Source organism: Gasterosteus aculeatus, chromosome 13 (genome assembly GCF_964276395.1).
Source record: "Gasterosteus aculeatus chromosome 13, fGasAcu3.hap1.1, whole genome shotgun sequence".
Lineage (NCBI taxonomy): Eukaryota > Metazoa > Chordata > Actinopteri > Perciformes > Gasterosteidae > Gasterosteus > Gasterosteus aculeatus.
Genome location: NC_135701.1, coordinates 6873779 through 6899148, shown reverse-complemented (window position 1 = coordinate 6899148; position 25370 = coordinate 6873779). Strand labels below are relative to the sequence as shown.

The 25370-nt window shown below is 46.0% G+C and overlaps 4 protein-coding genes across 33 annotated transcripts in view; 2 read left to right on the top strand and 2 right to left on the bottom strand.

Moving 5' to 3' along the window:
• fbxl17 (F-box and leucine-rich repeat protein 17) overlaps positions 1–7268 on the bottom strand; it is a 166677-nt gene extending 159409 nt beyond the window's left edge. For 2 of the 7 annotated variants that reach the window (XM_040195707.2, XM_078087209.1), the window contains exons 1-6: positions 6972–7268; positions 5345–5838; positions 4554–4922; positions 4294–4416; positions 3921–4178; positions 3606–3737 (exon numbers count right to left, since the gene is read on the bottom strand). In XM_040195707.2, the coding sequence (XP_040051641.2) occupies positions 3606–3737; positions 3921–4178; positions 4294–4416; positions 4554–4922; positions 5345–5818 (1356 nt within the window). In that variant the 5' untranslated portion in view covers positions 5819–5838; positions 6972–7268. Of the gene's footprint in view, positions 1–3605; positions 3738–3920; positions 4179–4293; positions 4417–4553; positions 4923–5296; positions 5839–6767 lie in introns of all 7 variants that reach the window. The other 5 variants (XM_040195705.2, XM_078087207.1, XM_078087206.1 and 2 more) reach the window with 3 other exon arrangements.
• Positions 7269–8032: 764 nt separating this feature from the next.
• prxl2c (peroxiredoxin like 2C) lies at positions 8033–9916 on the top strand. The gene is made up of 6 exons (XM_040196618.2): positions 8033–8364; positions 8608–8676; positions 8763–8816; positions 8887–8992; positions 9079–9213; positions 9288–9916. Exons 1-6 carry the CDS (start codon positions 8182–8184, stop codon positions 9416–9418), a joined length of 678 nt encoding a protein of 225 aa, XP_040052552.1. The 5' UTR covers positions 8033–8181; the 3' UTR covers positions 9419–9916.
• A 172-nt stretch (positions 9917–10088) lies between these two features.
• cdc14b (cell division cycle 14B) lies at positions 10089–20336 on the top strand. Of its 23 annotated transcripts, none has more exons than XM_078087204.1 (17): positions 10105–10502; positions 11583–11673; positions 12074–12149; positions 12392–12484; positions 12587–12663; positions 12764–12830; positions 12935–13085; positions 13169–13399; positions 13528–13666; positions 13977–14136; positions 14271–14368; positions 17095–17193; positions 17828–17875; positions 17958–18071; positions 18699–18867; positions 19549–19614; positions 19710–20336. In XM_078087204.1, the coding sequence occupies exons 1-16, from the start codon at positions 10394–10396 to the stop codon at positions 19570–19572; spliced, it is 1746 nt and encodes a 581-aa protein (XP_077943330.1). In that variant the 5' UTR covers positions 10105–10393; the 3' UTR covers positions 19573–19614; positions 19710–20336. The 23 variants fall into 23 exon arrangements, with proteins under 23 accessions (XP_040051365.2, XP_040051363.2, XP_040051362.2 ...); XM_078087186.1 differs by having other exon boundaries at positions 10106–10502; positions 17961–18071; XM_078087188.1 differs by lacking the exon at positions 10105–10502 and adding an exon at positions 10852–11410.
• Positions 20337–20393: 57 nt separating this feature from the next.
• Positions 20394–25285, bottom strand: LOC120830638 (intracellular hyaluronan-binding protein 4.S). Of its 2 annotated transcripts, none has more exons than XM_040195433.2 (9): positions 24891–25285; positions 23745–23973; positions 23121–23271; positions 22485–22628; positions 22328–22399; positions 22177–22251; positions 21748–21919; positions 20858–21043; positions 20394–20578 (listed from the first exon to the last, which is right to left on the bottom strand). In XM_040195433.2, the coding sequence occupies exons 2-9, from the start codon at positions 23962–23964 to the stop codon at positions 20513–20515; spliced, it is 1086 nt and encodes a 361-aa protein (XP_040051367.2). In that variant the 5' UTR covers positions 23965–23973; positions 24891–25285; the 3' UTR covers positions 20394–20512. The 2 variants fall into 2 exon arrangements, with proteins under 2 accessions (XP_040051367.2, XP_040051368.2); XM_040195434.2 differs by having other exon boundaries at positions 24856–25143.
• Between the last annotated feature and the right edge of the window lie 85 nt (positions 25286–25370).

Here is a 25370-nt window from a genome sequence, read left to right as displayed (position 1 = left end):
CATTTAGATGTGTGAATGTATTTTAACACAAATGGACATTTGCTCGGTTGATGGCGACCATGTACCAGTCACAAGAGGAGATTGTTTTTACACTGGATGCAGCGGTTAACAAAACAGCGTCGAGCTCCACAGTGGAATTCTGTCTATTCTCTTAGAAGACTCACAGACATCCGCCTAATGATGACACTGGGGCATCCACGTTTTTGCTTTAAGAATGCCCTGTGGAGTGAAATGTGATGTTTATGTTCAGGGTTACTACTGAAAAACACACTATGGATCCTTGCGGTCTAATAAGCCACTTCATCGGTACCACTAGTACACAGTCCTTTACATTCATCCAATTACAGAATTGTTGATGATATACTTTCTGACAAAGCACAGGAGGGATGAAAAGGTGCTGAAAAATATTTTTCAGACTAAAAGACTAAAAAAAGGGTTTTTCTCTATGATATGAAAGCATGGAGTGTGTGTGTGTGTGTGTGTGTGTGTGTGTGTGTGTGTGGCAGAGCTTTTCCACACCGACAGACATAATCCACTCCGCCATCAGCAGTCAACGCGGACTACATACATCATCAGACAACTTGTGTCTGTGAAGAGGAGACGGACACAGCACTGTGCGCGTGTGTGTGTGTGTGTGTGAGTGTGTGTGTGTCCACGTGCATGCAGTCAGAGTGGTTCTATTTATCTCTAATTACAGAACAAAGTTTCCAGAGGAGATTCCAGTACAGCTGGCAGCTATTCAAATCCATCGGCCCCCAAGTGTGCGTCGCTCACAGTGTTTTGACTAGGCCTCGCTGTGTGTGTGTGTGTGTGTGTGTGTGTTTGTCCTGCGTGTGCCAGTTCATGTCAAAAAGGTCTACCCCGTAATAACTGACAGCTATCATTATCCCTTCCTTTGTCGTCCCTCTCCGCTAATCCGGCTAATTAAATCAGCTAATGTCAATACACAATTTAATCCGCTCGCACGTTTGATTGGACCGGTGGACCCTCGTCGTCCTGTCGCCTGCAAGCAAAACCCTCGCTACTGACAAGCCGGACAGACAGCCAATCAGAGGCCAAGATACACAGTTCACTCTGACAGTTTGTTCCACAGAGAGACACAGAGACAAAGACAGAGAGAGAGGAAACATGGGAGAGGAGCTCTGATTGTACATGCAGAGTACTAATTACACTTAAATTGAGGTCGCATGGTAATCTGTGTTAGGTCATCTCCAATTTCACTTACATTTCCACATTTTGGACTAATTAAAACTCTAAATAATCAAAGACCGTGTGTGTGTGTGTGTGTGTGTGTGTGTGTGTGCGTGCGTGCGCACATGCCATGTCTTTGCGATGAGCTAGTGGCAAAATTTTCCCATCACATTGCTGGGAAATTAAGCGCTCACTCCCTGATTTTAACAAGACAGCAGCGCAGATAAAGTTCTTTTTTTTTTCCTTTTCTTTCCAGTGGAAAAGTGCTTCTCTGGCAAAAAAAATTAGCGACATGGAAAGAGGGGTGACGAGTCTTTTTGCGGCGCGAAGTCCGTCCGCCAGTTAGTTGATGAAACTGACAGAACTTGGGCGTTAAAAACTTTCAGTGACGCCGCCCCCCCCCACGGCAAATTGATGCGAGATGAGGACAAGGGGATTTTGCTATTCTCGCAGCCTTTGCCCTTCGAGGTGGTGGAAGAGAACAGAATATGAATTGGGGTGAGGGCGAGGGAGGACGAAAAAAAACACTTCAGAAGATGAAAACAAGCCTTGAAAGGCAACTGGTGCGATGTAACCAACTCTGGCATAAATACTGGATGAAGAGCAGCAGAGAATGCAGGGTAGGTGTCAGAATCCTACACCAGAGTCACCTGCCTTTCACAAAGCACACTCTTAGCCCGGGGTCTTCTGTAGCCCCGGGCGGGTTTTTGGCCCCCGGGCTAACAAGCAATGAAAGAGAGCCTCATTTGGAGATACTCGTCACTGCTGGTGACATCCTCAGCCTTGGCCACTTTCATCTTTTGTCATTTTTAAAACAAAAACAACTGCTGTGCCCTTCGGTACGCGAATCAATGTCCATTGACCTAAACCGCCTTTTGCTACCAAAAAGAAGAAAAAAAAGAAAGAAAGAAAGAAAGAAAAAGAAAAAAAGGAAAATAATGCTTGCAGGCTGGTGTGCACATGACGGTGAGAGAAAGGCCACACGGAAACACCCTGCAGCAAATCAATTATTCAATTAGGGAGGAGGAGAAAGAGGGACAATCACAGCGGGTGAGAGGCTCGTCCTCATCTGTGGTTGATCAGGAGGCCCAGAGCGGAGTGAGTCACCTTACTTAAGGACTACAATATATATATATATATATATATATATATATATATATAACAATCGCATTAACAACTCGCGTCACAGGACACCCGAGTCCTAATGAGTACGCGAGATGTGAACAAACATCTTTCGCCGTCCGCTCTACTTCTGGATCTCGCAGGGCTCGTGTCGAGGCTGTAATTACGCACACAGCAACACAAATAGGCATTTCTTTCTCCCGAGAAGTGGCCAGAGTTGTTAAGGCCGTCACGGGGAAGGAAAGAAAAAGTGAAAGCCAAGTGTTTCTGGGTCGCCTTAATTCCTGCCAACCTAATGAAAACTTTGGGCCGAGAAACCGGAGCGCCCAGACATAACAGTTCCCTCGCGAGCCCGGCCCACTTCTAATGACAGGAAGCCAAAATAACCGGCAGGATCTCACGCCTGAAGAATGGCTGTCTGAAAATGATACGGCCGCGCTGAAAATGTTATCAGTCGGCAATATTAATCTCTCACCTAGTGGTAATCGCCAATTTCATATACTATTAAGTTGATGAATGGGGTTTTAACAAACTGCGCTATTGTTAACAGCTTAAAGCGGGCTAATTCATCAAGGTCGTAATTAGTCATTGACCGCAGAGAAGCATCAGCAGTGAAAAGTGCAAGAGCATTAGCGAGAGAAAGACGATAGAAACAAAAGGGGGGAGAAACAGACCCGCCAAAAGACTGATTAAGTTCTCGTTCAGAATTAAATACTTACTATTTGTCATTCCTAATTGATTTGATGCGGGGGTTGGGAGGAGCTGCGCGCAACTCAGCCACAGCATCAACCAGCCTGACAAGAAGCCAGCGGCTGGAAGGCTGTTTCAATAAAACTGCAACACAGTGACATCTGGTGACGGTGTAAAGTAGTTTGTCCCGTCCTTCTCTACCTGTTGCTTTTAATAAAATAAATACGAAGAGGGGCGAGGTGGTCGTTCCAATGCTCACGACTTATTAAGCAACTCTGGCGAGAGATTAGTCATCAGACAGATCAAGGTGTTTGTGGCGTGTGTACAAACATCTGGGTTTTCGAGAAAATATCGCCGTTGCAAACGTGGATCTCCAATGATCGGATTATCATAACACCGCTGATTCCACGTTGCACGGCAGTGCACTAATTGAGAGACAAGACTCTGACACAGCGGAAACAACAAGGAAGGCGTGTGAGAGACTGGCGGTGACAATATACTCATTGGGCTCCTGTGCGAATAGAAACTACAAGGCAATAGGCGTGGCGGGAGAGTGGGGGCGGGGCGGGCGGGGGGGGGGGGGGGGTGGGGGGGGGGCTCACCAGCTTGTTCTCTTGCAAGTAGAGTCTCTGCAGCTTAGGGCATCCTGCAGCCAACGCCACCATGCCTTCATCCGTGATACTGTAGCACTGTCCCAGGTGGATGTCCTTCAGCTCGCTGCAGTACTCTCCCAGCTGAAGGGAAAGAGGACACGCGTTTATTGAGCAAATGTAAAGTGGAATACTTCTTCTTCATTTGGGAGTAAAGACAAGAAATTAGGTGGATGCATCACAGACAAAGATCTGGACATTAAAATAAATTAATCAATTAAAAGAAAAAAGGTTTCTTGTGCTGCTACTCTGATTCTGATGCCATACCTTTCTGAGTGCTTCATCCGTCAGCTGGTCTTGGTTGCCTACGTGCACCTTCACCAGCAGGTGGCAGTGTGTAGCCAAGGCCGACAGGGACGCGTCCCCGAGCTGCTTGCAGCGGTACGCTGTGTACTTCTGCAGGCCTGGGCAGTGCGCAGCCAGGGAGGACACGCCGTGGTCATGGACGCCTCTGCAATCCGAGATGTTAATCTCCGTCACGTTCTGCCTCCGAGAGGCTATTTTCACCAGGAGGTCGTCGTTTACCTTGGGTGACGGGAACAGGGAGGGCAACGCAAAGGAGAGATGAAAGAGCTGAAAAATGTCCCAAAGAAGCGCACTGCTGGACTGGAAAAGAGAGAATAGAGTGCTGTGTTCTTACTTGTTGTAGGCCACTGAGGTCGATCTGCTTCCAGAACTGGAAGTCCAAGCAGAGGTCCCTCCAGTACTTACAAACTAGAGAGGCACACAGACAGCGCTCCTTCACTGTCAGGTGGGAGAGCACCTGAAAAGAGGGAAAGAAAACTCCAATCTAATAAAAGCCACGGTCCAGTTGCCAAGTCAGGTATGTAGTGTTTTAGCGTTTTCCCCATTGTGCAAACAGTGACAAACGGCGTATTTAGCTGCTTGATGAACTCCGACCTTGAGAAGGATGGAGGAAGGCAGGTGGTTGATACTCGAGTGATCACCGCCGTCAGAACTTCTCCCCTGGCAGTCGTCGTAAGGATGCCGGCAGCAGGGGGACGAGTCCGAACTGTGGGGCGAGTCGGCGTGAAGGCCCGACCTGCAGCAGCCGTCGGCGGGTGAGGAGGAGGAGGAGGAGGAAGAGGAAGAGGAGGAGGAGGGGAGTGGACAGAGGGGAAGGTGGCAGTGCCCGGTTTCCGAGGCAGCCTCTCCCCCACCTCCTCCAACTCCTCCGTTCTCCAGCCCTCCGTCAGGGGCGGCGAAGGCGCAGCGCGGCTGCTTACAGGGCGCGCACCTCTGCACCTCTGAGCACTTCCTCTTACACACCTGCGCACACACACAAAAACAAAAATTTTCTTCAGGCAGGTTAGGGCAGAGGTGACTGTTCAGCCTTTTAAATGGAATTGCGGCGTTGAAAAACCTCAAGCCTCCAACACAATTAAACATTGAATCAGAGCGGCATGATTTGTTTTGGCGAGGGGGAAAAGGAGGGTTGCTTAAAGGATGAAACTCAACGTGTTATGTTTCTCTTTAAAAACACTTTTTCTGTTTAAGAGATTTGTTTTTTTGTCTGAAATTACAAACAGCTTTGCTGCCCGGCCTGCCTAAATCCTGTGGCTACCAGATAGTAAATATTATTCAGCACCAGTAGCGGTGAATCATGGCGGTTGAGGTTGATCTGCACAGATTTGAATCAATACCTTCTCTTTACCAGCCAGAGTGGATTTGGTGCCCTCGCTGCCACCTACCATCTCAGTGTAGTCACTGGGGCAGCCAGGCACGGGTACGGGCACGGTCACGGACACCCCGGCGGTTCGGAACAGCGCCGGCGGTGGAAACAGCTTGGCAGGGACAGCCGACAGGAGGCTCCTCCCTTGGCCCTCCCAGATAGCGAGCTCCCGCGGTGACAGCAGGAACTTGGAGCAGTCCTCGGGAGACGTGAGCGTTGCGTAGTGCTCGGCGAGCTTCGAGGCAGCCGCCACTCCGATGCCGACGCCACCCACGCCGGGGACGCTGATTCCTGTGATGCTGTTGCTCCCGTTGGCTCCGGCCTCCAAGTGGTCGCTGTCGTCGTCGAGGCCGCCGCTGCTGTTGCTGTGGACAATGAAGCAGAGCATGCAGGGCAGCTGCAGGAAGCAATTCCTCTTCTTCTTCTTCCTGTGGTGCAACTTGCGGGTCCTCTTCTTCAGGCGGTAACCATTTTTCGAGAGAAGATGGCCCATATAGATGATTCAAGGAAACTCTGGAACAAACAGGAGTCAGTTAATTGGTTAATAGATGTTTCAAGAATCATCTGATGACGTGGATTTATTTGTACTTGTATCGTTTATCGTACAAGTGTCAGCCCAATCAATATCAAAGTTTTAGTAGCAATACCAAAACAAGGCATTCAGTACCTTACTTCTTAGTAAAACAAGCCAGACATTTCAAAGGATTGAATGTGCTAACACAAGCAAGAATAACGAATTTAACATTCTAATAAAGTTATAAAAAAAATATTCCACTAACTTCCAGCCCTTGACTGTTTTCAACACTGCAAAACAATTGGCTCGGTAAACAAAATGTGCTGAGGTTCCCTCAGTAGTGTGCTAGAGAAAAAGAGTGGCCTCATATCGTAAAAATATATATTTACACAACAATTTGTAATGTTGTAATGGAGAACTAATGAACGGCATCAACATGTTTGATATATATTTTCTGGAATAAATTATTAATGTTGATGATGATATGATTACATTAGCGAGTAAACAACAAATATCTAGTTGCTTGTTATTTTAGTTTAAAACAGAGCAAGTTCTCTTTTTGCATTAACTGGTGTCAGAAACAGCTGGAAACACATGCTGATGAAGAATGATGGCGGACGACACTGTCTTCTTCACCAGCATCACATGTAGTGCACATTACCAGAGAGTGCACAGCGACCACCTGGCTTGACGCAAAGCCGTTATATCCCTGCTGAAGGAATCATTTCACCTGCGTATCACATGTTTAAAACACCGCTATTGTTTTCGATAGGTTTACATATTAAAATACTGTAGTGCAACGAGGAAACACAGCGATGCACCATGTGATCACAGCAGAGTCCGATGTAAACATTGAACAGGTGGTCATTTGTTTGTCACACATATATTGATATAAATATTTAACGGTATACACATATATATATATAACCTGGTTGTCCAGACGTGACGCTGATTGCAGTCGCAAACAGGTTTAACTGTTACGTGCAATATTGCCTCCAATTGAACAACGTATCCACCGCCTCGTTCGGAGAAGACGGTTCGGGCGCTAACCCGGTTCTGCTGGCTGACAGGCTAGCTGTCCCCATCACTGGATGCTAAGCTAGCTGTAGCCCCAGCATGAGACGTATCTCACCACTTCACACGGTGCCCCCTCGCGCCGCACGGTGCTCGCATAACACCGCCACGCCGCACGGCCACGGCGAGTGCTGACAAGTCCCGGCCGGAGAGACGCGCGGGCGGGGATGAGCTGCGGCGGAACGAGCGACGTGTTCGGCCAAACAGAGGCAGCTCTGCTGCTGCTGCTGCTGCTCGGCTGTGGAGGACAACACTTCCGCACCGAGAGGGCAGCGGGACGGAAGCCGACGAGGAGCGACTGACGTAATGCGTCACGGGGCCGCTGCGTGAACCTCGTCAGGAAGTAGCGTGAGGTGTTCACTGGTTATAATACTTTTATTATATCAACGGATGGTATATGTAGTTTGAGCACGTGGTGCGTATGTTTATATGCAGCCGCTGGTGTCAGGGTTGTTATCTTGGTGGTGGGTTGAGTTGTGGTTTTCAAGAGGTTGCTTGTGTTTTCAACGGTTCATGAATTGAATAAACGTGTACAAATTGATAATTAATTAATTAATTAATAACAAAGTTATATAATTATATAAACATATGATACGTGCATGCATGTGTGTACAAACATTTGATTAAAAATAAGTAATATTTAAATAAAGACTCAAATTACGGTGAAATAATAATACAATTAATAACAGTAACCATTTACATTCCAATAGACATATTTACAAAACGTAATATTCAGCATTCGAATGTCTCTGCTAGCTAATAGAAGATGAATACTGACTACGAGGTACATTATGGGAAAGGCGAAGTCTCGACCCATACGAGGAAATAACAAGATGATCTCAGGAAATATTCTGCAAGTCTGTTCAAGTCACTTATTTATACAACCCAATATCAGAAATTAACAGAAGCAAGATGTTATTGTGGCATTCCGAGTGGTATTGTTACCGATTAGGATACTACTAGTGTTAAACATTCATATCTACTACAACGTCACAATTAACTTGAAATGACATTGTCCTCTCTCTCTCTCTCTCTCTCTCTCTCTCTCTCTCTCTCTCTCTCTCTCTCTCTCTCTCTCTCTCTCTCTCTCTCTCTCTCTCTCTCTCTCTCTCTCTCTCTGTCTCTCTCTCATGCGGACACGCGCACACACAGTTCCTGGGCGTGTAGCTCTGCGGCCACCAGCTCCTCAAGGCTGAACGGAAGCTCCCAAAATAGCAATGAGTATTCGGGAAGCCTGGTAAGAAGAAGAAGAAGAAAAAAGCAAAGCAATGGCTGAAGCAGTTTCGCCGATAACTCGACAAGTAACTAAAGAAAGCCAAGAACTCGGGACCCCGTCGGTGGAGTACGGTCTTGAAGACGTCGAAGATTGTTTGATTTACGACCGGCACGGAGTCCCTGTTCCTTTCAAGAAATTATACCACGACAGGAAAGCGGTGATAATTTTCGTGCGGGTAGGGGACACATAACTTTACTTGGTTCGAACCTTGCTGATGACTCACAGGCTTGTGGATTGAACAGATTGAGCCTCGTAAAGGCACAAAAACAACAGGTGAGCATCAGCCTCGCTTCCCCTGCCTTCCATGGCAATGAAGAGAGCGTGTCCATGGGTGAAGACAAAGGGGGGGAGGATGAGAGTTTTAAATGATGACATCTCGTTTTTCTGTGACCCCTTTTGACGCGTTGCGTTCCCGCAGAATTTCCTGTGCTACAGCTGTAAAGAATATGTGGAGGATTTGAGCAAAATCCCTGGAGAAGCCCTGGAGGTGAGTCCCGGTCCCTCTGTCCTGACAATTTGACATGCAAATCGGGGACAATAGTTTGGGGTAACTCTTGATTATGGCCGTTGCAGGAGGCTGACATTCGACTGGTCGTGATCGGTCAGTCTGCTCATCGTCACATTGAGGTAACTCTAAGACTCATTTCAGTAATTTGCTCCTGTACGTCCTGCTGATTTCGTTTTCAATCTCGCCCAGCCTTTCTGCTCGCTGACGGCGTATCCTCATGAAATATACGTGGACCCTGAGAGGCGCATTTATCAGATGCTTGGAATGAAGAGAGAGGAGAAGTTTACAGAGTCCGGTATGCAGTAACACGATGAGGGTTAACCCCCCCCCCAATATATTCTGACATGTGAGGAATTGAATCTGTGTGTTTGTCTTATCTAGCCCACCGTAGCCCTCATGTAAAGTCTGGTATCTTCATGGGACAACTGAAGAGCATATGGAGGGCGATGACCAGCCCTGCATTTGACTTCCAGGGGGACATGCATCAACAAGGTGGAGCCGTCATTGCAGGACCAGGTAATGCATCTCTCCCTCTCTCTGCCTATTGTACCTTTCTCTTTTCCTCCCTCACTTTCCTGTTCTCTCGACAGGCCCCCGGGTTCATTTTTCCCATTTCGACACGAACCACCTGGACCACATGCCCATCGACTGGCTCCTGCAGCTCGCCGGAGTTCATCACACTCTGGACTTTGGCGATAAGCCGAAGATCGTTGATGTTTAGCGAGCCGGACTGCCGGAGAAGCACCTGGTCCCACGTCGCTGCCGTCGTCACCCGTGCAGGGATCATGCACACAAGTTGCTTGTTTAGTTCACAGGAGGAGTTTGGGTAACATCATTCTTTATAACAGATGCTAGTGTCTCGACATTTCTGGGCCCGTTGTTTGTCATGCCTTCTGAAACTGTGTGAAAGTTTATTTTGTTAAAAAACAGTCTTAACTCAATGTCTTTTTATAAACTCTTATTTTTTAAATTCATTTTTGAAGCCAGTAAATGAGCTGAGCAAACATGTTGTGGCAGTGAAAAATGTGAAGTTTGGTGAAAAAAAGCTGCTGTGTTGAATGTTTTGAGTGTGTAAAGTGGAAATACATGAATTGGCCTACTGTTCTCTCACATATTTTCAACCTTTCCATCAACATTGTAGTATTATGTCTTAAGTAAGATGGTGTGATGCACACATCAAAACAATTGGTGCACTGGTATAAAGTTAAATTGGTATTTCTTGGCTGCATTTTTCTTGTGTCATTATATATATATATATATATATATATATATATATATATATATATATTCCAAATTACACGTTAATTACGCATTCATATCAAAAATGACACACACACACACACACACACACAGATTAGGACTACATTCCCCACGTTGCAGCGGCTGCAGATCGACAGTGGAGGGTGGGCACTGCACTTCCAATCCTGATACGACAACATGCAGTGGTGTTCCGAGGGGAGAAACCTGCCCCCCTGCTCACAGACGTCACCACCGCCGGAGAGAGAGCCTGCAAGCAGCAGACAACAGGACCTCGTCTGACACGCGCACACGCACGCTCACTTCCAGATCATCAGACCACCATGCCACAATAATACACGCAGCACCACTACGGGGATACGCAGCCGCACTGCGAAGCGAAAGGGGGGGGGAGATTGCAGCCGCCCAGGAATGTCCACCGTGCGGACCTGAGGACAACATGAAGCGCAAGAGCGAGAGGAGAAGAGCCGAGTCGAGGAAAAAGCGCTGCGCAGCTCCCGGCAGCTGCGAGGCGGAGCCAAACTCCAGTGTTTACACTGAGATAACAGGTAAGCTGCGCAGCGTCTGCGGGACCGACCAGGCCAACTTTCAGCGTAGTTGCAGTGATCATGCGGGGGAGCGTTGCGTTGTGAATGAGCAGGTAGTGTGCAAGGTTTTTTTTTTTGTATTTATGACCAAATATGGCGACACCCATGTGCCGTTATAGTGAAGGCAGCCTCGTTGGCAGTATGTGCACAGCATGCACAGTACTCGAAGTGGGGTTTTGCTTTAGTATGTTTTAGGGCGAGACATTACAGCATGAATTCACTCTAGGGGGTGGGAGGGTCATAAACTGCATGGAGAAGGAAGTGCCTTAACGGTCCTTGTCTGCCCGCTGTCAGCATCGTCCAACGCAGATTTTTAAAATATTTTCCATGGCGTTTTGCTGGTGTTGAACATCTTTGCGCAGCTCAAATCTGAGAAAAGGGACGTTCGCTGAAATGTTAATCACGCCTCTGATTGGCCGAGGGATCCCCCTAGCAACCGCTCGGGCAAAGTTCCCGGGGCCTATCAGGTGTCTCCTGTTCAGAACTTTAAACTGGAAAGGGCGTGGCGGAGCCCGACCGACGGCCGGCTCCTCCAATCACGTAGAGTCCCGGACCCGTTGTATCCAATAGCGTCCCGCGGAACGCCGTTTTTTTATGGCAGAGTACGCACTTGCACAACCTACTCGTCCCTCTTTGCCTGGTAACTTTTCTTGTCTCGTAGAGTTAAATTAAGCGCAAAACGTTTTACTTGTATCCCCACTTTTTTTTTAAGTATCGTCTCACACATTTCAAAGTGTTTAACTCAGTATGCGCGAGGGCTCGTGAAGAAAATTGACGTCGCACGTTTCTCTGCCGAGCAGTCATGTTCAGAAAAGTGGGCAAGATGACCGCGGACGATGTTTCGTCCAGATCCGTTCCGTTCATCCGGGGTAAGTCGCAGAGAAAAGACCGAGGGGGGCGAAACGTCAGCCGCAGACGAAGAAGAGCCGCTTGTGGCCGAAGTGGAGAGACGACAGAAGCGCGTGCGCGTGACCAAATAACGTTACCAACTTAACAGCCTCGCTATGCGCGCGCCCCCCCCCCCCTTTCCTGCCCCCGCAGATCAGCTGTATTTCGCCATCCTAACGCAGAAGATCAAGAGCACAGCCGACCGACACTGCTTCTGCATCGACGACGAGCTGGCGTACGAGAAGTAAGTTGCTGTGTGTGTGTCTCTGTTGTGTGTCGGATGCGCTTTGGGACCCTGACCTTTGACCTCCAATTACAAGGATTCTAGCTTCGGGTTGCGGAAGTGATCGCGTGCGGGATTGTTGTTTTCCTCAGATCGGTATTGATCAAATGTAACGTCAATCAACGTCTTGTTTTGTTTTCAAGATAATTACACTATTTTTGTGGCTGTTTGTCATATTTATTTGATCGTGGCAGTAATTTAAGTAAAGGCAAATAAAATGCATACAGACTTTGCACTTGTTTTTCCCCTGTATAAATGACCCAGTCTGGCATAAGATACTTTAAATATAAATATAGTCTTTGCTCGGTTCGTTTGAGCGAGATTTATTCCTACTGTGACACACTCTCGTTCTCTCTCTCAGCTTCTACGCCGACTTCGGTCCCCTTAACCTGGCCATGTTCTATCGCTTCTGCTGCAAGCTGACAAAGAAGCTTAAGGTAAAGCGAACCGCTGCTCCTAATCTTCCTGCTAGAGAGGATAGGAGGCGAAGACCCCGGTCCATCAACATCTATTTATATACCTGCAGCGGGGAGCACATCCGTCAACATTTTACAGTTGCATTTACAGCCCTGTTATCCTTGGGTGATGCCAACTTGTGTCTTTTTTTTAATTTAATACCACAGTCAAATAAACAAATCTAACGACATTTCACACTTTTGCTACGAATGTCTTTGCACAGTCCATCATGCTCTCGAGGAAGAAGATCATATTCTACACCTGTGGAGACCAGAAGAAACAAGCCAATGCCGCCTACCTGATCGGCTCATATGCAGTAAGCGGCGCTCCCAACACGCGTGTTACACGGAGCTTGTGAGAGTATACATGGGCGCCTAATGCATGAGGTATTTGCTGACCGTGCACTTGTATTTAAAAGGTCATGCATCTCAACATGATGCCAGAAGAGGCCCACAGTCTGCTGGTGTCGAGGAATTCAACATATATTCCATTCAGGTAACGTTTCTCCGCTTTTATATTTCACGTTTCACGTCCTATTCCCAGCAGCTGAGAACATTTGTGCAGATGAAGCCGGTCGGTGTGTTTTATGTTCTAGAGATGCTTCGTTTGGAACCTGCATGTACAATCTGAACATCCTCGACTGTCTGCGCGGCGTTCAAAAAGTACGTCCCCCTCTTTTAACATTTCTTTACGTCTCCTCCCCGTTGTGTTGTGCCATTATTGAAATGACCTCTCTCTGTCCCTCTCTCTCATCGCCGTCTCTCAGGCTCTGCAGTACGGCTGGCTCGACTTCTCCAACTTCGACGTGGAAGAATATGAGCACTATGAGAGGGCAGAAAACGGAGATCTGAACTGGATCATTCCGGGGAAGTTCCTCGCGTTCAGTGGGCCTCATCCGAAGAGCAAAATAGAGAACGGTGAGTGAAGGTGCATCTTTTTTTTTTTTTCCAACGTGGCTTTTATTAAAACACGTCTGACCTCCTGCGCCTCGCCCCCCCAGGCTACCCGCTGCACGCTCCCGAGGCCTACATCCCGTACTTCAGGAACCACAACGTCACCACGGTCGTCCGACTCAACAAGAAGATGTACGACGCCCGGCGCTTCACCGAATCCGGCTTCGAGCACCACGACCTGTTCTTTGTGGACGGGAGCACGCCGAACGACGCCATCCTCAGGAAGTTCCTCAACATCTGCGAGAACGCGGAAGGGGCCGTCGCCGTCCACTGCAAAGGTCCGTCTCCGTGCGGCAGCTGCTGATGGGTCGGACTGCTCTGGCCCGACTGGCAGTCGCGGCCACCGCGCTTCTGCTGCGGCGCTCGAGCCGAGGCCCTGACGCCTTTTCTTTCTTGTTTCTTTCAGCTGGTCTGGGGAGGACCGGCACTCTGATTGGCTGTTATATGATGAAGCATTACTGCCTGAGTGCTGCAGAGGCCATTGCCTGGATCCGGATCTGCAGACCGGGCTCCATCATCGGGCCTCAGCAGAACTTTGTCGAAGAGTGGGTGTTCACTGATTTTAAAATATCATATGCGTCCGTCCTCAATATTTCACGTCCATGAGTCAATAAGCAACAGACAGAGTTTGTGCAGAACAACGGTCTTCGTTATCACCACTCGGTGGACACTGCTGGCAGCATAAGCCGTCAATGTCACCGTCCATGTTGCTCAAATCTGATTGGTGCAGGGAAATGCGTCTCGAACTTCTCGTTCCCGACGTGATCTTAAAAACTATAGTGGTTTGCGTGACAAAAGTGTGTTTTTACATTTTTTCCCCCATTTTTGTTTTTTGGTGTTGTGTTTCCACACCAGCAAGCAGAACAGTCTGTGGGCCGAGGGAGACGTTTTCCGGGAGAAGATGCAAAACGAACGCGAGAACGGCAAGGCGTCCGTCACCAGGATCCTGTCCGGTGTGGACGACATCAGCATCAACGGGAGCAACAAGAACCGGGCGTCCAACAAGGAAGAAACGGTGAGTTTATTTTTATTTTGGAGGAGCCGCCCTCGCTGCAGCTTTAGGCGTACAGACTTTGCCGCAGGATTTTTTTGTTTTGTTTTACAGGACAGGGCGTTTTGTCTATTTATAGCCGTCTCTTTGTGTTCCAGTACAACGACGATGAGGAGAGAAACGGCCTCACGCAGGGGGATAAACTGCGAGCCCTGAAGAGCAAGAGGCAGGCCAGATCGTCCTCGGGTTCTCTGTCGTAAGTAGCCGGGCGGTGGAGTCTCGTCCAGCGGGCCGCATCTCCCCTCGGAGCGCTCTGCATTGTCTCCGAATCACAAGCCGCTTGTGATTCCACGTGGTACGATCTCTTGAAGACCAGGGGATCTCTTTTGCCGTTGTTTAGTCCTCCTGTCCTGTGTTGTCAGCTGTCCGTTATTGTCCGGTTTTATGCCGGGCCAATCTGTCAGGGCCGATCCCCCCGACTCCGCTAAGTTAAAGAACCGGGCCGCATCCCTCGGCGTATTTCAATAACACTGTTTGTGTCCCTCTGGTTCTTTTAGAATAAATGTCGTCACATGCAAATCAAGTGTAATATAACTCCTCCCATTCTCATCTAAGTCGAGGAAGTAGTGTGACAAATGGTAGAGTGATTGTCTAAGTTGTTTGCAGGATGACACGCAATCTTCCAACATCATTATTTTGCATTATGTTGTGGTTTGGATTTAGAAAGGCACAAACGATGGAGGAAGTTAAATCTATAAATGCGGATAGAATCAAATGTCACGGTTGAAGAAAAATCCTATTCAAAGGCCAAATTGATACTTGCTATTTATAATGCAGCATTTTTTAGCTTATTACATAAATTACTGGTACAACCATGTGCAGCTCTATTAAGGCCTTTTACTGAAGCTCCTTCTTTCTTGAAAATGATGTAATCGTTGCTGCACAGACAAATGAACCGAAACTGCTGATTAAGCGGAGCATCAGACGTACAATTCGTCGGGACGTAATGTTTTTTTTTGTTCCTTCGTATATTTATTTACATCGTTTGTGCCCCGTGTAAACCGAGCCGTGGAAGGTTGTCTGTCGGCGTGGCCAAATGTACCCATGTGGCTCTGGCTTTTGTTGTCCCGTGTCAGGCAGGTGGTAGCGTTCTGCTGCAGCCTCATGGGCACGGTGTGGCCCATGTGTTGCCCGCCGTTCAAAAGGTAGCAGGGAGAGAGAGGGAGAGAGAGAGGGAGAGAGGGAGTGACAGTGGGAGAGAGGAGAATCAGAGAGAGAGGATGTGAGGTGTTGTGCGACGGAGGTAAGTGCACAATCGCTTCCTTTTTTAACTGACAACCTCTTCCTGTAGAAATAACCGCTGTGCCAGTGAACGGTATGGCTGACGTTTTAATGCATACTTTTTGTTATTTTTCTTTCCTTTTCTGTCTTTCCTCGGACGACCATCCACGCGGTCAATCACCCAGTGGGTGTATCGCAATCCGTCTCTCATAGACCCGACTGAGCCGACCCGCTTTGATATCGACGCTTATCCCAGATACCCTGTGAGTTACAGCAGCGCTCTGTAGCCTGCTGTACTCCTTCACAACCGCACCAATTATTCAACTAATCGCGCTTTTACAAAAAAAAAAGATCCGGATTAGTTGAATGAAATGTTGTGGCCGCTCGGCTTGCACCAGCGGCTTGGCACGTCCCAGAGAGTGGTGCTATCAAGGGAAACTTGGTCCTCGTTCTGATCCGCAGTAGTTTCTTGCTTCCTTTCCTGCTCGGGAAAATGTGCTAACGTATCCGCTGAGCCATCAAAGCTTCAGGGGTTCTTGGGGAAACTAGTACTTTGGTGTTGGAAGGCTCGGATTTGCTTTAAATGTCGTTTTTCGGGATGGTAAACTAGTCCCGGCCGCCATTATGACGCAGAGAATTATCATCCTACGTGGCGTGTGAGCTCCCCGGGTGTAATGGGATTTGTTCGCGCGGCGGGCCGTCTAATGTCGGCTGAAGTTGATCAGGCGTCACTGTTTAGGAAGTTTAGGATTAGAACAACGATTTTCTGAAGATGTTCTCCTCCCTTTCCATGCATGGCAACAGGCATGAAACCCGGTGACATGCACGCATGCATGCACATGCCTCTGTGTCAGATCTGTTTGTGTTTAACATGTTATTGATGTTGGGCAGGGCTCATTGTCAATTGCCGGTTGCTTTTTTTTGTTTTTCCATTGCTTTTGTGACTGGATCAGTGTACACGTACCACCTGAGCTCCTATACGGCCCCTTTTTGTGGAACAAATTTCGATATTGGAGAAGTAGAGCTGGTGCCGTTTTTAGAACAAAGCGTTGGAGCTCGACCGATCTATTAACAAGACGGCATCAATCGGTGTTTGCTCTCCACGCATCTAGCTGTCGTAAGTATATTTAGCAAGAATCCCCGTCTTTTTATGAGGTCCCATGAGATCATATAACATTTGTACCAGATACAATTTCCTTTTTTCCAAAGCCATATTTTTGGTGATATTATTAAATAGTTATATTTCAGAGTGATAATAGTCAAAAAAGTAAGTAAGTAAATGTACATACTATAAATTTATCCTCACGTTTTATACAACGAAATCCCCAATATTGTCGTAACGACTAAACACAACCCATCAACGCATTATTAGCCTCTAGAATGTAGATTCCCACAAATCGGTCGAGCTCCAAGCACAAAGCGAACCACCGAGGCAACGAGGACGAGCGAAGAACAAAACAACCTGCTGCCGTGAGCAAAGCTCTGTGAAAGGTGTGTGTGTGTGTGTGTGTGTGTGTGTGTGTGTGTGTGTGTGTGTGTGTGTGTGTGTGTGTGAGAGAGACGTGATCCAGTCCCAGTGGAAAAGCTGAACACCGGCGCGTTTGTGTCCTGCCCGGACATCTCTTGTCTCTCCTTCCTCTTTTCTCCCCCCTCCCCTCCCCCGTTTGCCCTTGTTCTGATCCGGATCTGTCCTCCTCTCAGATGGCTGGTAGCCATGCTGCTCTCCTCCCTGTGTAGCCTTGCCCTGTGGTGGATTGTGTATGGCTTCCCTTCTTCCATCCTGCATTTCTGTATAGACGGGTTAGGATTTCAATGAGCTCTGCCGCCCGTCAGCCCCCTCCTACACCCCCTCCCCACCCCCCCGCACCCACTCCTCCCCAAAAAAACCTGCCCTGCCCCCGTTTCTGGAGCTCTAACTGAGAATGCTGTAAGTGAGGCCCCAGTGTCTTTTTCTTTTTTTTCTATTTGTAATACTCTCAAACCCCAAGTTTGTTTCTGCAAGAACAGTAAACGTAAAGCTGACGAGCGGAGCCCGTTTTTACAATTCGGAGGCTCCGGTCTCTGTCCTTGTCCCCATTCGCTGTTTCCATCACCGTGTCATTTTTAACCATCATGCTTTGCGTGTTATTGTGTTGACTGGACTGTTAAAATAAAACGCTATCAGACATTAACGCCTTTTTCTTAAATTGAATCATGTTTTCTTAAATCTCTCTAATTGCATAGCGCCATCCACTGGCTTCTTCTGGTATTACTTGGCTTTACTAATCCCACCTGGCTGTTGAAGCTGCAGTAATGATCACTGTTAAGATTATTAAAACCTTCTTGCACATGTCTGTAAAGTCTTTTACCCTCCACTCGTCCCTGTTACCTTTTTGTGCTCTGAGATCGACACGGATCAACGTTTTCACCCTCGTCAATGTTTTGTTTTACGCAGACAAGAAGAGAATAAGATTCACACCAGGTCGTCATCCCAGTCTCTCAGGTAGCGTTTGCAACACACACACACACACTTCATGCCTAACTGCACTCCGGGCTGGGGCTAATGAACTTTGACCCCTCTTCAGCAGGGCCATATTGCAGGCCAGCGTTGAGGGCGCCAACCCCATGGCTCTGTCCGACCAATCAGACAGCAGGAAGAGGACCAGGACCTCGCTGCCAGCCAGCGCAGTAGAAGAAGGGTCAGTGGCTCTACTCTCAATTTACAAGGGACCAGACGCGTTATCAGGGACTAATGTCTTCAGCCTCGCTCTGCCTAAAGATGGTTTGGATTAGGAATTTACACGATTATAGAATGACGTCTCCCCGTGGCAATTAAATAAGATAATGTCACCAGATTCACTTCAAATGGGCACTCTGATCAGAAAAGACGGTTACAATTGATTACAATAGAATATAAAAAGATAATTCTATTCATTAAAAAATGTACCATTTAAAACTGGTGAGAAAAGCATTTTGAAAGTTATCTCATGGTCCACTGAAATTTCAGCCGTCTCTCAGCTTTGCTCAGTTGTCATAGTGATGGCTGAGATCATGTGATCTGAACTTTGGTCCTGGGAGAACACATGGTCGGTATGTTTCTGATTTATCGACGAAAACCCTGAAAAAGATTAAACCAGTCTCGAGTTGAGATTATTTAGTCAGTTATTAAGCAGCTTAATGTTTTGAATCCATTCCTCTTCCCAGGACCGTTTAGTGCAATTCGCTCATGACGTGTTTGTATGTGAACGGGGCACACAGTTGAAGAGCAGCCAAAGAGGCTATAGCCACTCATGGGGTGAATTAACGGCTTCCCTCCTCTCCGCCAGCTCGCTGTGCCACACCAGGCTGGTCAGGTCGCTAGGCAACTTGCATGTAGTGGCTGACGACAGGGACCCGATGTGTTGGGAGCCGAGTGGCGGCCGTAGAGACGCAGCCAGCGCCGCGGCCATCACGGGCCCTCTCGTCAACTTAAACATGGCACAGGTCCACCTGCAGGCAAGCTCCCTCAACAAACAAAAAGCACTCTGAGCCACCAACGCGCCGCTTCTACGCCGTCATGATCTATGCTGTCATGTGGTCTCTCGCCTGATCATATCTGTGTGAACTCAGCGGCTCCTCGCTCTCCCTCTTTCTGCTGACTGCTCCGAATTACTTCCTGTTCTCAGGCTGGGACGCGTCAAGAAGGTTGTAAATGTCAAATTTCACTCGTCAATCAAATGTAGTGTTAGGAATGAGCAGGATTCAATGCAGATCTCAAATTATTTGGTTTCACGTCTCTGGAGGACAGCGTCTTTAAAGAAAGAGAAGTCGGACATGAGACAATATTTCAGCATGAATCATGAAATAACACGTCTATTTTTTGCAAATGATCAAATGTAACAATGAAACACATTTTGATTAAGATTTTCCATAATTATAGACTTAATTGAAACGTCATTGTTGCTATGGATACATAATTCATTAGAATCCGGTTAACTAAATCGCAACTTGGCCCGGCGGTGCGACCCAGCCACTCACGCGCAATCTGACCCGGCTACTGTAAATCTCCCTGATGCTTCCTCCTCCGACTGGCTATAGCCTCTGTGGACTCTGCTGCTCGCTGTGCTTCCTGTAGCCACGTCTCTTACTGCTGCTCGTGCCTAACGTTTCTCATTTCTTTTTCCTTAAACGCTACAGACGCACCGTCTCCAGAGGACGTAAAGCTCGCGGCTCTTTGCAATCAAATCGATTTTCTAGGCTATGGTACCTATCACCTCTTCAATTTGTTACATTTACTCTGAAGTTTGTCTGGTAGACGGAAATGTGAATCATATTGACTTTTTCCTTTTTCTTCATAGTCACTCCATACCCAAAGCTAGAGCTCCTCTACTCCGGTGAGCCGGCGGATCTGGAAAGGAAACTTCTATACAGCCGTACTAACATGTTAAAGTTTGAAACAAACGATTACTAACTTGATGTGAAATGTAAATCATTTATAGATTGTTGCCGTAAGGAACTTTTTTTTTATACTTTAAACATTATGAAACGGTTTCCCTTCATTGCCGGGTTGTTCCTACTTGTAGCATGTGGTTTTAAACATCAGAGCAGCATGTGAAGCAGATGGATTTGACCAGAAGGGAGGCACGTGAGGCACGGGAACCTCCCGGTACAAAGCCGCTTGCCTTGGATGACTTAGTGTGCTCATGTTGCTCTGTCATTATCTAGCCGGCCATAACTTGTGAAGCTTTTATGCTACTGTATTCCATGACTGTAAATACATTTGATATGCTCAGTTTGTATTTTTTAAATATTTTGTACTATGTTTGAATCATGCTACGAGAAGTCAATGGGCCTTTGGTCCAAGTCATTCATAATCCACTGAAAACATTTGCTTTTAAAACAATCAATTTTAAATAATGTATTACGTGTAAGTAATTATCTGGCTTTTGGTCCTTGTACCATGCAATAAATGAATTCAAATTTAATGTTGACTTAATTTTGCCATTTGTTTTCATACCAAAAATTCAACAGACAACAATAAAGAAACTTTCAAAAGCATTTATTCTCCAGGGGTGAACAGCGCATTTTCTGCAATAGAATAAGTCAAGAACGGCAGAAACCAGTGAAGTGCAACCTATATTCCCCGCAGGAGGTAAACCAGTCATTTTCCTGCTGATAGTGCTGGGAAGTCTTCTGGGTCATCTGGGTTTGGAGCCAAACCATCCTCCTGATGATGACAGATATTATAAACTATTTGTACAAACCTATTTATGCTTTTAGTCTGCTAGATTGTAGTGGATTCACTCATCGAAATAGGCTCAAATGGATGCACCGCACCAAACCAATGCCATCCCTTCAGTAAATAAACCAACGGTGAAGTAAAGAAGTCACACCGAGCATCCAGCTATAGTAACCACTGTAAAACATTCTGTGTGTTAACAGGTTAAGATATGTAATACTTAAACTCCAGTTTACAAGACATCTGAGGCAATAATGGATAACGTACCCTCTCTAATATTGGTCTCTCTGGGCGATTAGCCGGGCCACCTCTCGCTCCCCTTCCTCGACCCCCACGACTGGGACGTCCCAGGCTTCCGAAGTTGATGTCCAGAAGGGAGGTTATGTCATTCACAGACTTGCGGAGGAAGGTGCCTTCCTCCTCCACTTCTTCCAGGATCCCCTCCTTCACAGTCTGAGATTGGGAGTAGAAGGTAGATATAAATTACACGGTCATGTGTCTCCACACAAACACTGCTGCAATCCGCTGTTGTTTCAACAGCGTTTGTATTTCATAATTTCCAGAAAGGTTTGATTTAATTATAAAATAACTTACTATATAATACTTGTTGCTTGAGTGTGCGCTCATTTTTAAACAATCACAATTAAAACTACTGCTGCAGGGACTTTCATGGCTCCAAATATTACTACGGTTCTGTAAACAAATGGAGGGATTCTGTCCACAGAAAACGAACAACGCTCTCCAAGATAAACAGCTAATTGTGGATATGTGACATGTCCTACAGATTCAAACTGCATTAATGTCTACATACGGTCCAGAGGGAAGCGCTTCTCAAACTCTGGGCAGAGCGCCATCTAGTGGGTTGGGGGAAGTACTGCCAAATGCCATTTACAGACTACATACATGCCCAAGAATTCACAAAGATTGTTCATTATTTTAGTTAAATTTAAATTTAACTAAGTTAAATTTTACTATGACTATTGTGAGGATTTGAGGACACGGCAGAAATAAAAGACCACCCCGCACCTGTGGCCTTTTCCCGGTTGACGAGGCTTTAGAATTGTCCTGTATTTTACTAGCGAGCTCTCAACATGGCTCCACTGTCACCAGGAGATGGTTCTCCTGAAATGAGTCAATGAATAGCTTCACATTCTCACCTCGGTATGCTTTGACTTGTGGATGACCTTGGCTTTGGAGGGAATCTTGTTCTCAGATTTGCGGATATTAAACTCCACTTTGGGACGACTAGTTTCCTGCAGGGCCTTCCACTCGTCCAGGGTCATCTCCATGGCAACCTGGACCATGACTTCATCCTCTTCATCCATTGTGCTAAATATAATTTAAATAGATTTAAGGCATTCTTAAAAAAAAGGGGCAAGATAAAATGTTGGCATTGTTGCAAACATACAACCAACAATACATACACATAAATATTATGACAGCAAACAAGAGTAAAATAAAAGTCGCCTAAAGACCAAAACCTGATCGATCAAGTAAGAGGGGGCTGCTCTCTCACCACTGAAGCATGTTATGTGGCATTGGTGTCATGTTAAATACAGATCATCATGTATGCATGGATCCCTCACCGATTTGAATCATCTCCCTCTGCAGCGGTTTGTGCCCCCTCGGGATTATGGGAAACCATCTCCATTGACTCATTTCTAAGAGATTTAAAACAACATCTGTACAAATACTGAAGTTTGTCATTTTACATGTTGTTAATTAAACTGCACTTACCTTACAGATTCTTCAAAACTTCCCCAGTTCCAGCGTCCACTGCCTCCTCGCTTTTCCTCAGGAGAGATCCCTCTGCAACGCACGTTACAGGGATTTTGAATTCAGCATGAGGCAAAGACATTTTTAAATGTTTTCCCATGAACTAAAACGGCCTTACGTTCCACTTTGGCGATCATATTCTCTTTTGCCCCTCAAGTTGAAGTTGTCGGCGTTCCCCGTGTATCCTCCTCCACCTCTTGATCCTCTCCTACCTCGGTTTCCACCTCGGTCTCTGAGGTCAGAGTCTGCGTTATAGGAAGGCCTGAGGATCAAGCAAAATGAAACAGTTGATTCCTGCGACATCTATATAGATATACAGTACAGTTCAAAGTATTGTTCCAGATGGTGTTTGTTTTTTTCTATCGTTTAGAAAGATTTAAAGTGAAATCTGGGGACAGTATTAGTGTAATTTACAGGAGAATGGGGAATTCTGAAAGGTCAGCAAACGGCTCTAATCACAAACAATCAAACCAAGCAAGGCTGTAGAAGCAAATCCCTGTACTGCATTGATTAAATAAATATAAAACGTTGCCTTGCTCACGAACCTCATTTTGTTTAAGGGAAAGAATTTGTCAAATGAATCGTTTAGAAAGTAGCTACACCACTTAATGGAGGAAATGGGTATTTAAATATTGTCCATGAATGTACAAAACTAAATTTGCGGTTGAAGAAAAGTAACATTAAACAGGAACACATTTTCCTCAGTGCCGTGTGGTTAGTTTCATGGAAACATTGTATGTATGAGAACACATACTTAGAGATGGAAAACTCCTGTGGATACTCCTCTTTATTGGCCCAGCGGTCCCCCGGGGCAGCTCTCCTTATGGCCACATAGGACACCTCTCTACCATTTGCCCGCTCAGACACGGCTCCATGAAGCGCAGGTTTCTGCTGCTGGTTACGGACTGAGGGGGGGGGGGAGACGTGAGGTAGTCAGATATTTAGTTGGGTCATCTTATTTTGCAAGTTATATCAAATTACAAAACAGCAGCGGTTAGTAGAAATATTAAATAAAAACCTTATTTAAAAAGGTTTATTTGAGAGACAGACAAATATAGATCTGAAAACAGCATTCTAATGCAAATACGCTTTATCCAACAAAAATAATGAGTCTAAACTGAAATGAATCATTAGATGGCAGGTTTTCATGTTATGAATACAATAATGCATTCAAATGTGCTACGAAATCAACATTGAGCAACTTTGCGTCGGATATCAGGTGAAAACCCCGACGGCCGGCGTTGAAAAATCAGCAGCTGGCAAAGCTTAACCAAACTGGCCCCTTTTGGCTGGGACGTCCAATGCAGGAATACCAGCAGCAGGCAGAACGTTTGAATGTTGTGTGGTCGCGGTAACGCGGTCCAAGTGGTTCGCTGACCTGGAGCCGGGTCTTGTACTTCTGACACATAGGCAACGCGTCTGTCCTTCTGAGATTCCTTCTGACCAGCTTTCTTCTGCTTGTCTTTCTTCTCCTTGTCTTGCTTCTTTTTGATCTTCTCCATTACCACTTGGTTGATCAATTCAAAAGGGTCAGCATCGTCATCCAGAAGATCCCCATACCGGTTCGCTACAGCGCACCCGTACGTGTCCGGGAGCATTTTAGCGGTCTGATGATTTAAAAAAAAAAAAAGGCAGAAAACTCAAACGGCAGATCCCCTCCTTAAATGTTCATCTCACAAGACTCAGAACAACCTTTTCAGTGTACATCTACACTACAATAGGAGCTGCGGCAACGTCCTCCCTCTAAAAACAGCACTTTTAAATGTATACACATAACCAGGTCCCAGTGCTCATCAATTGGCTGTTCGGTAATCAATATTTAAGACAACATTGATTTGAATCTTCTGTTTAAATCACGTCCTGCTGCTAAAATTGGTACAAGAACTGATGTCAAAAGGAGATTTTATTTAATCAATAAAAATGAACAAAAGATAAACATTTTAAAGCGCTCATCTATCATTGCTGAGGTTACTTTGGTAACACCAGCAACTCATATATCCTCAAAAATCTTGTTTAAGCTAAAAATAAAGAAATCTAACGTTAGTTATTGTTGAAAGAAAAAAATACTATTACCAGATGTTAAGTAATTGTGAATAATGTTACACCGAAAAGACAACATTTGTAAAATATGAGAATATCAAACATTTCTAGGCGTTAACCATGAATGTTTAAACTTCAATAGTTAATGTTAGTTTGACAATGGAAACCCTAATAGTCAACCTAGCTGGTAGTTTACAATAACAGAGTTAATAACTCTAACCTATTAGTTTGTTTGAACACATTGTTAATGATATATTGGATATAATTTCACGTTAGCTAGCTTAAGGGTTAGCTTAACGTTAGCCGCTTTGCATGCTAACGTTAGCTTAGCGCTCCCGTTGGGCGTATTTTAGACAACTTGGCGATTTGAAAGGTAAACGTGCGGTTATCGGTCGTCCGGTGAATTCAGTCTCATTTCATAGTAACCGACAGTGCACCAAATGTATTACCAATCATCCCCAAAGTGACTCTTTTCTGCACGAACCTGTCGGTTGGGAGCAGCTGCTCGGTGGACGCTGATAACTTGAAGCTGAACCTGCCCGAACTTCAGGGGCACCAGCGACCCGCTCGAACCTCCCTTTTCTATCCAATGTATCAGAGTAAAAGCATAAAACGGACCACGTACTATTTCTAGAATCTATTTCTTTTTTTTTTAAAAGGACATTTACATTACATTACTAAAATTGCCTCACAAAAGAACTAACTTTGTGAAATGTGTCTGATTTCATTTCGGTAGTGATTTGATGAAGTATTGAACTCAGCTGTGTTTGGTGGCCTTTTCCATTTCGGAGCACATCACAGAGGAATTACATTAAATGTAGGAAAAGTAAAGTGAAGTATAGCTACATTCATGTATTGTAACTGTAAACTGTCATTTGTGGGATGAGTAATATTTGACATAATGAAACTTTTAAAAAAGCATTGTCAAAGTACATATTTGTACCAAACCTTACAACAAGAGAGC

Coding starts and splice junctions, on each gene's coding strand:
- prxl2c (XM_040196618.2), top strand. CDS start 8,182: ATGGCTGAAGCAGTTTCGCCGATAACTCGACAAGTAACTAAAGAAAGC. Junction 8,365..8,607: donor CGGTGATAATTTTCGTGCGG/GTAGGGGACACA, acceptor GCGTTCCCGCAG/AATTTCCTGTGCTACAGCTG. Junction 8,817..8,886: donor CTGCTCATCGTCACATTGAG/GTAACTCTAAGA, acceptor AATCTCGCCCAG/CCTTTCTGCTCGCTGACGGC.
- cdc14b (XM_078087204.1), top strand. CDS start 10,394: ATGAAGCGCAAGAGCGAGAGGAGAAGAGCCGAGTCGAGGAAAAAGCGC. Junction 11,674..12,073: donor GACGAGCTGGCGTACGAGAA/GTAAGTTGCTGT, acceptor TCTCTCTCTCAG/CTTCTACGCCGACTTCGGTC. Junction 12,664..12,763: donor TCAACATATATTCCATTCAG/GTAACGTTTCTC, acceptor TTTATGTTCTAG/AGATGCTTCGTTTGGAACCT.
- LOC120830638 (XM_040195433.2), bottom strand. CDS start 23,964: ATGCTCCCGGACACGTACGGGTGCGCTGTAGCGAACCGGTATGGGGAT. Junction 21,920..22,176: donor GAGGGAGATGATTCAAATCG/GTGAGGGATCCA, acceptor AATTATATTTAG/CACAATGGATGAAGAGGATG. Junction 20,579..20,857: donor AGAGACCAATATTAGAGAGG/GTACGTTATCCA, acceptor TGTCATCATCAG/GAGGATGGTTTGGCTCCAAA.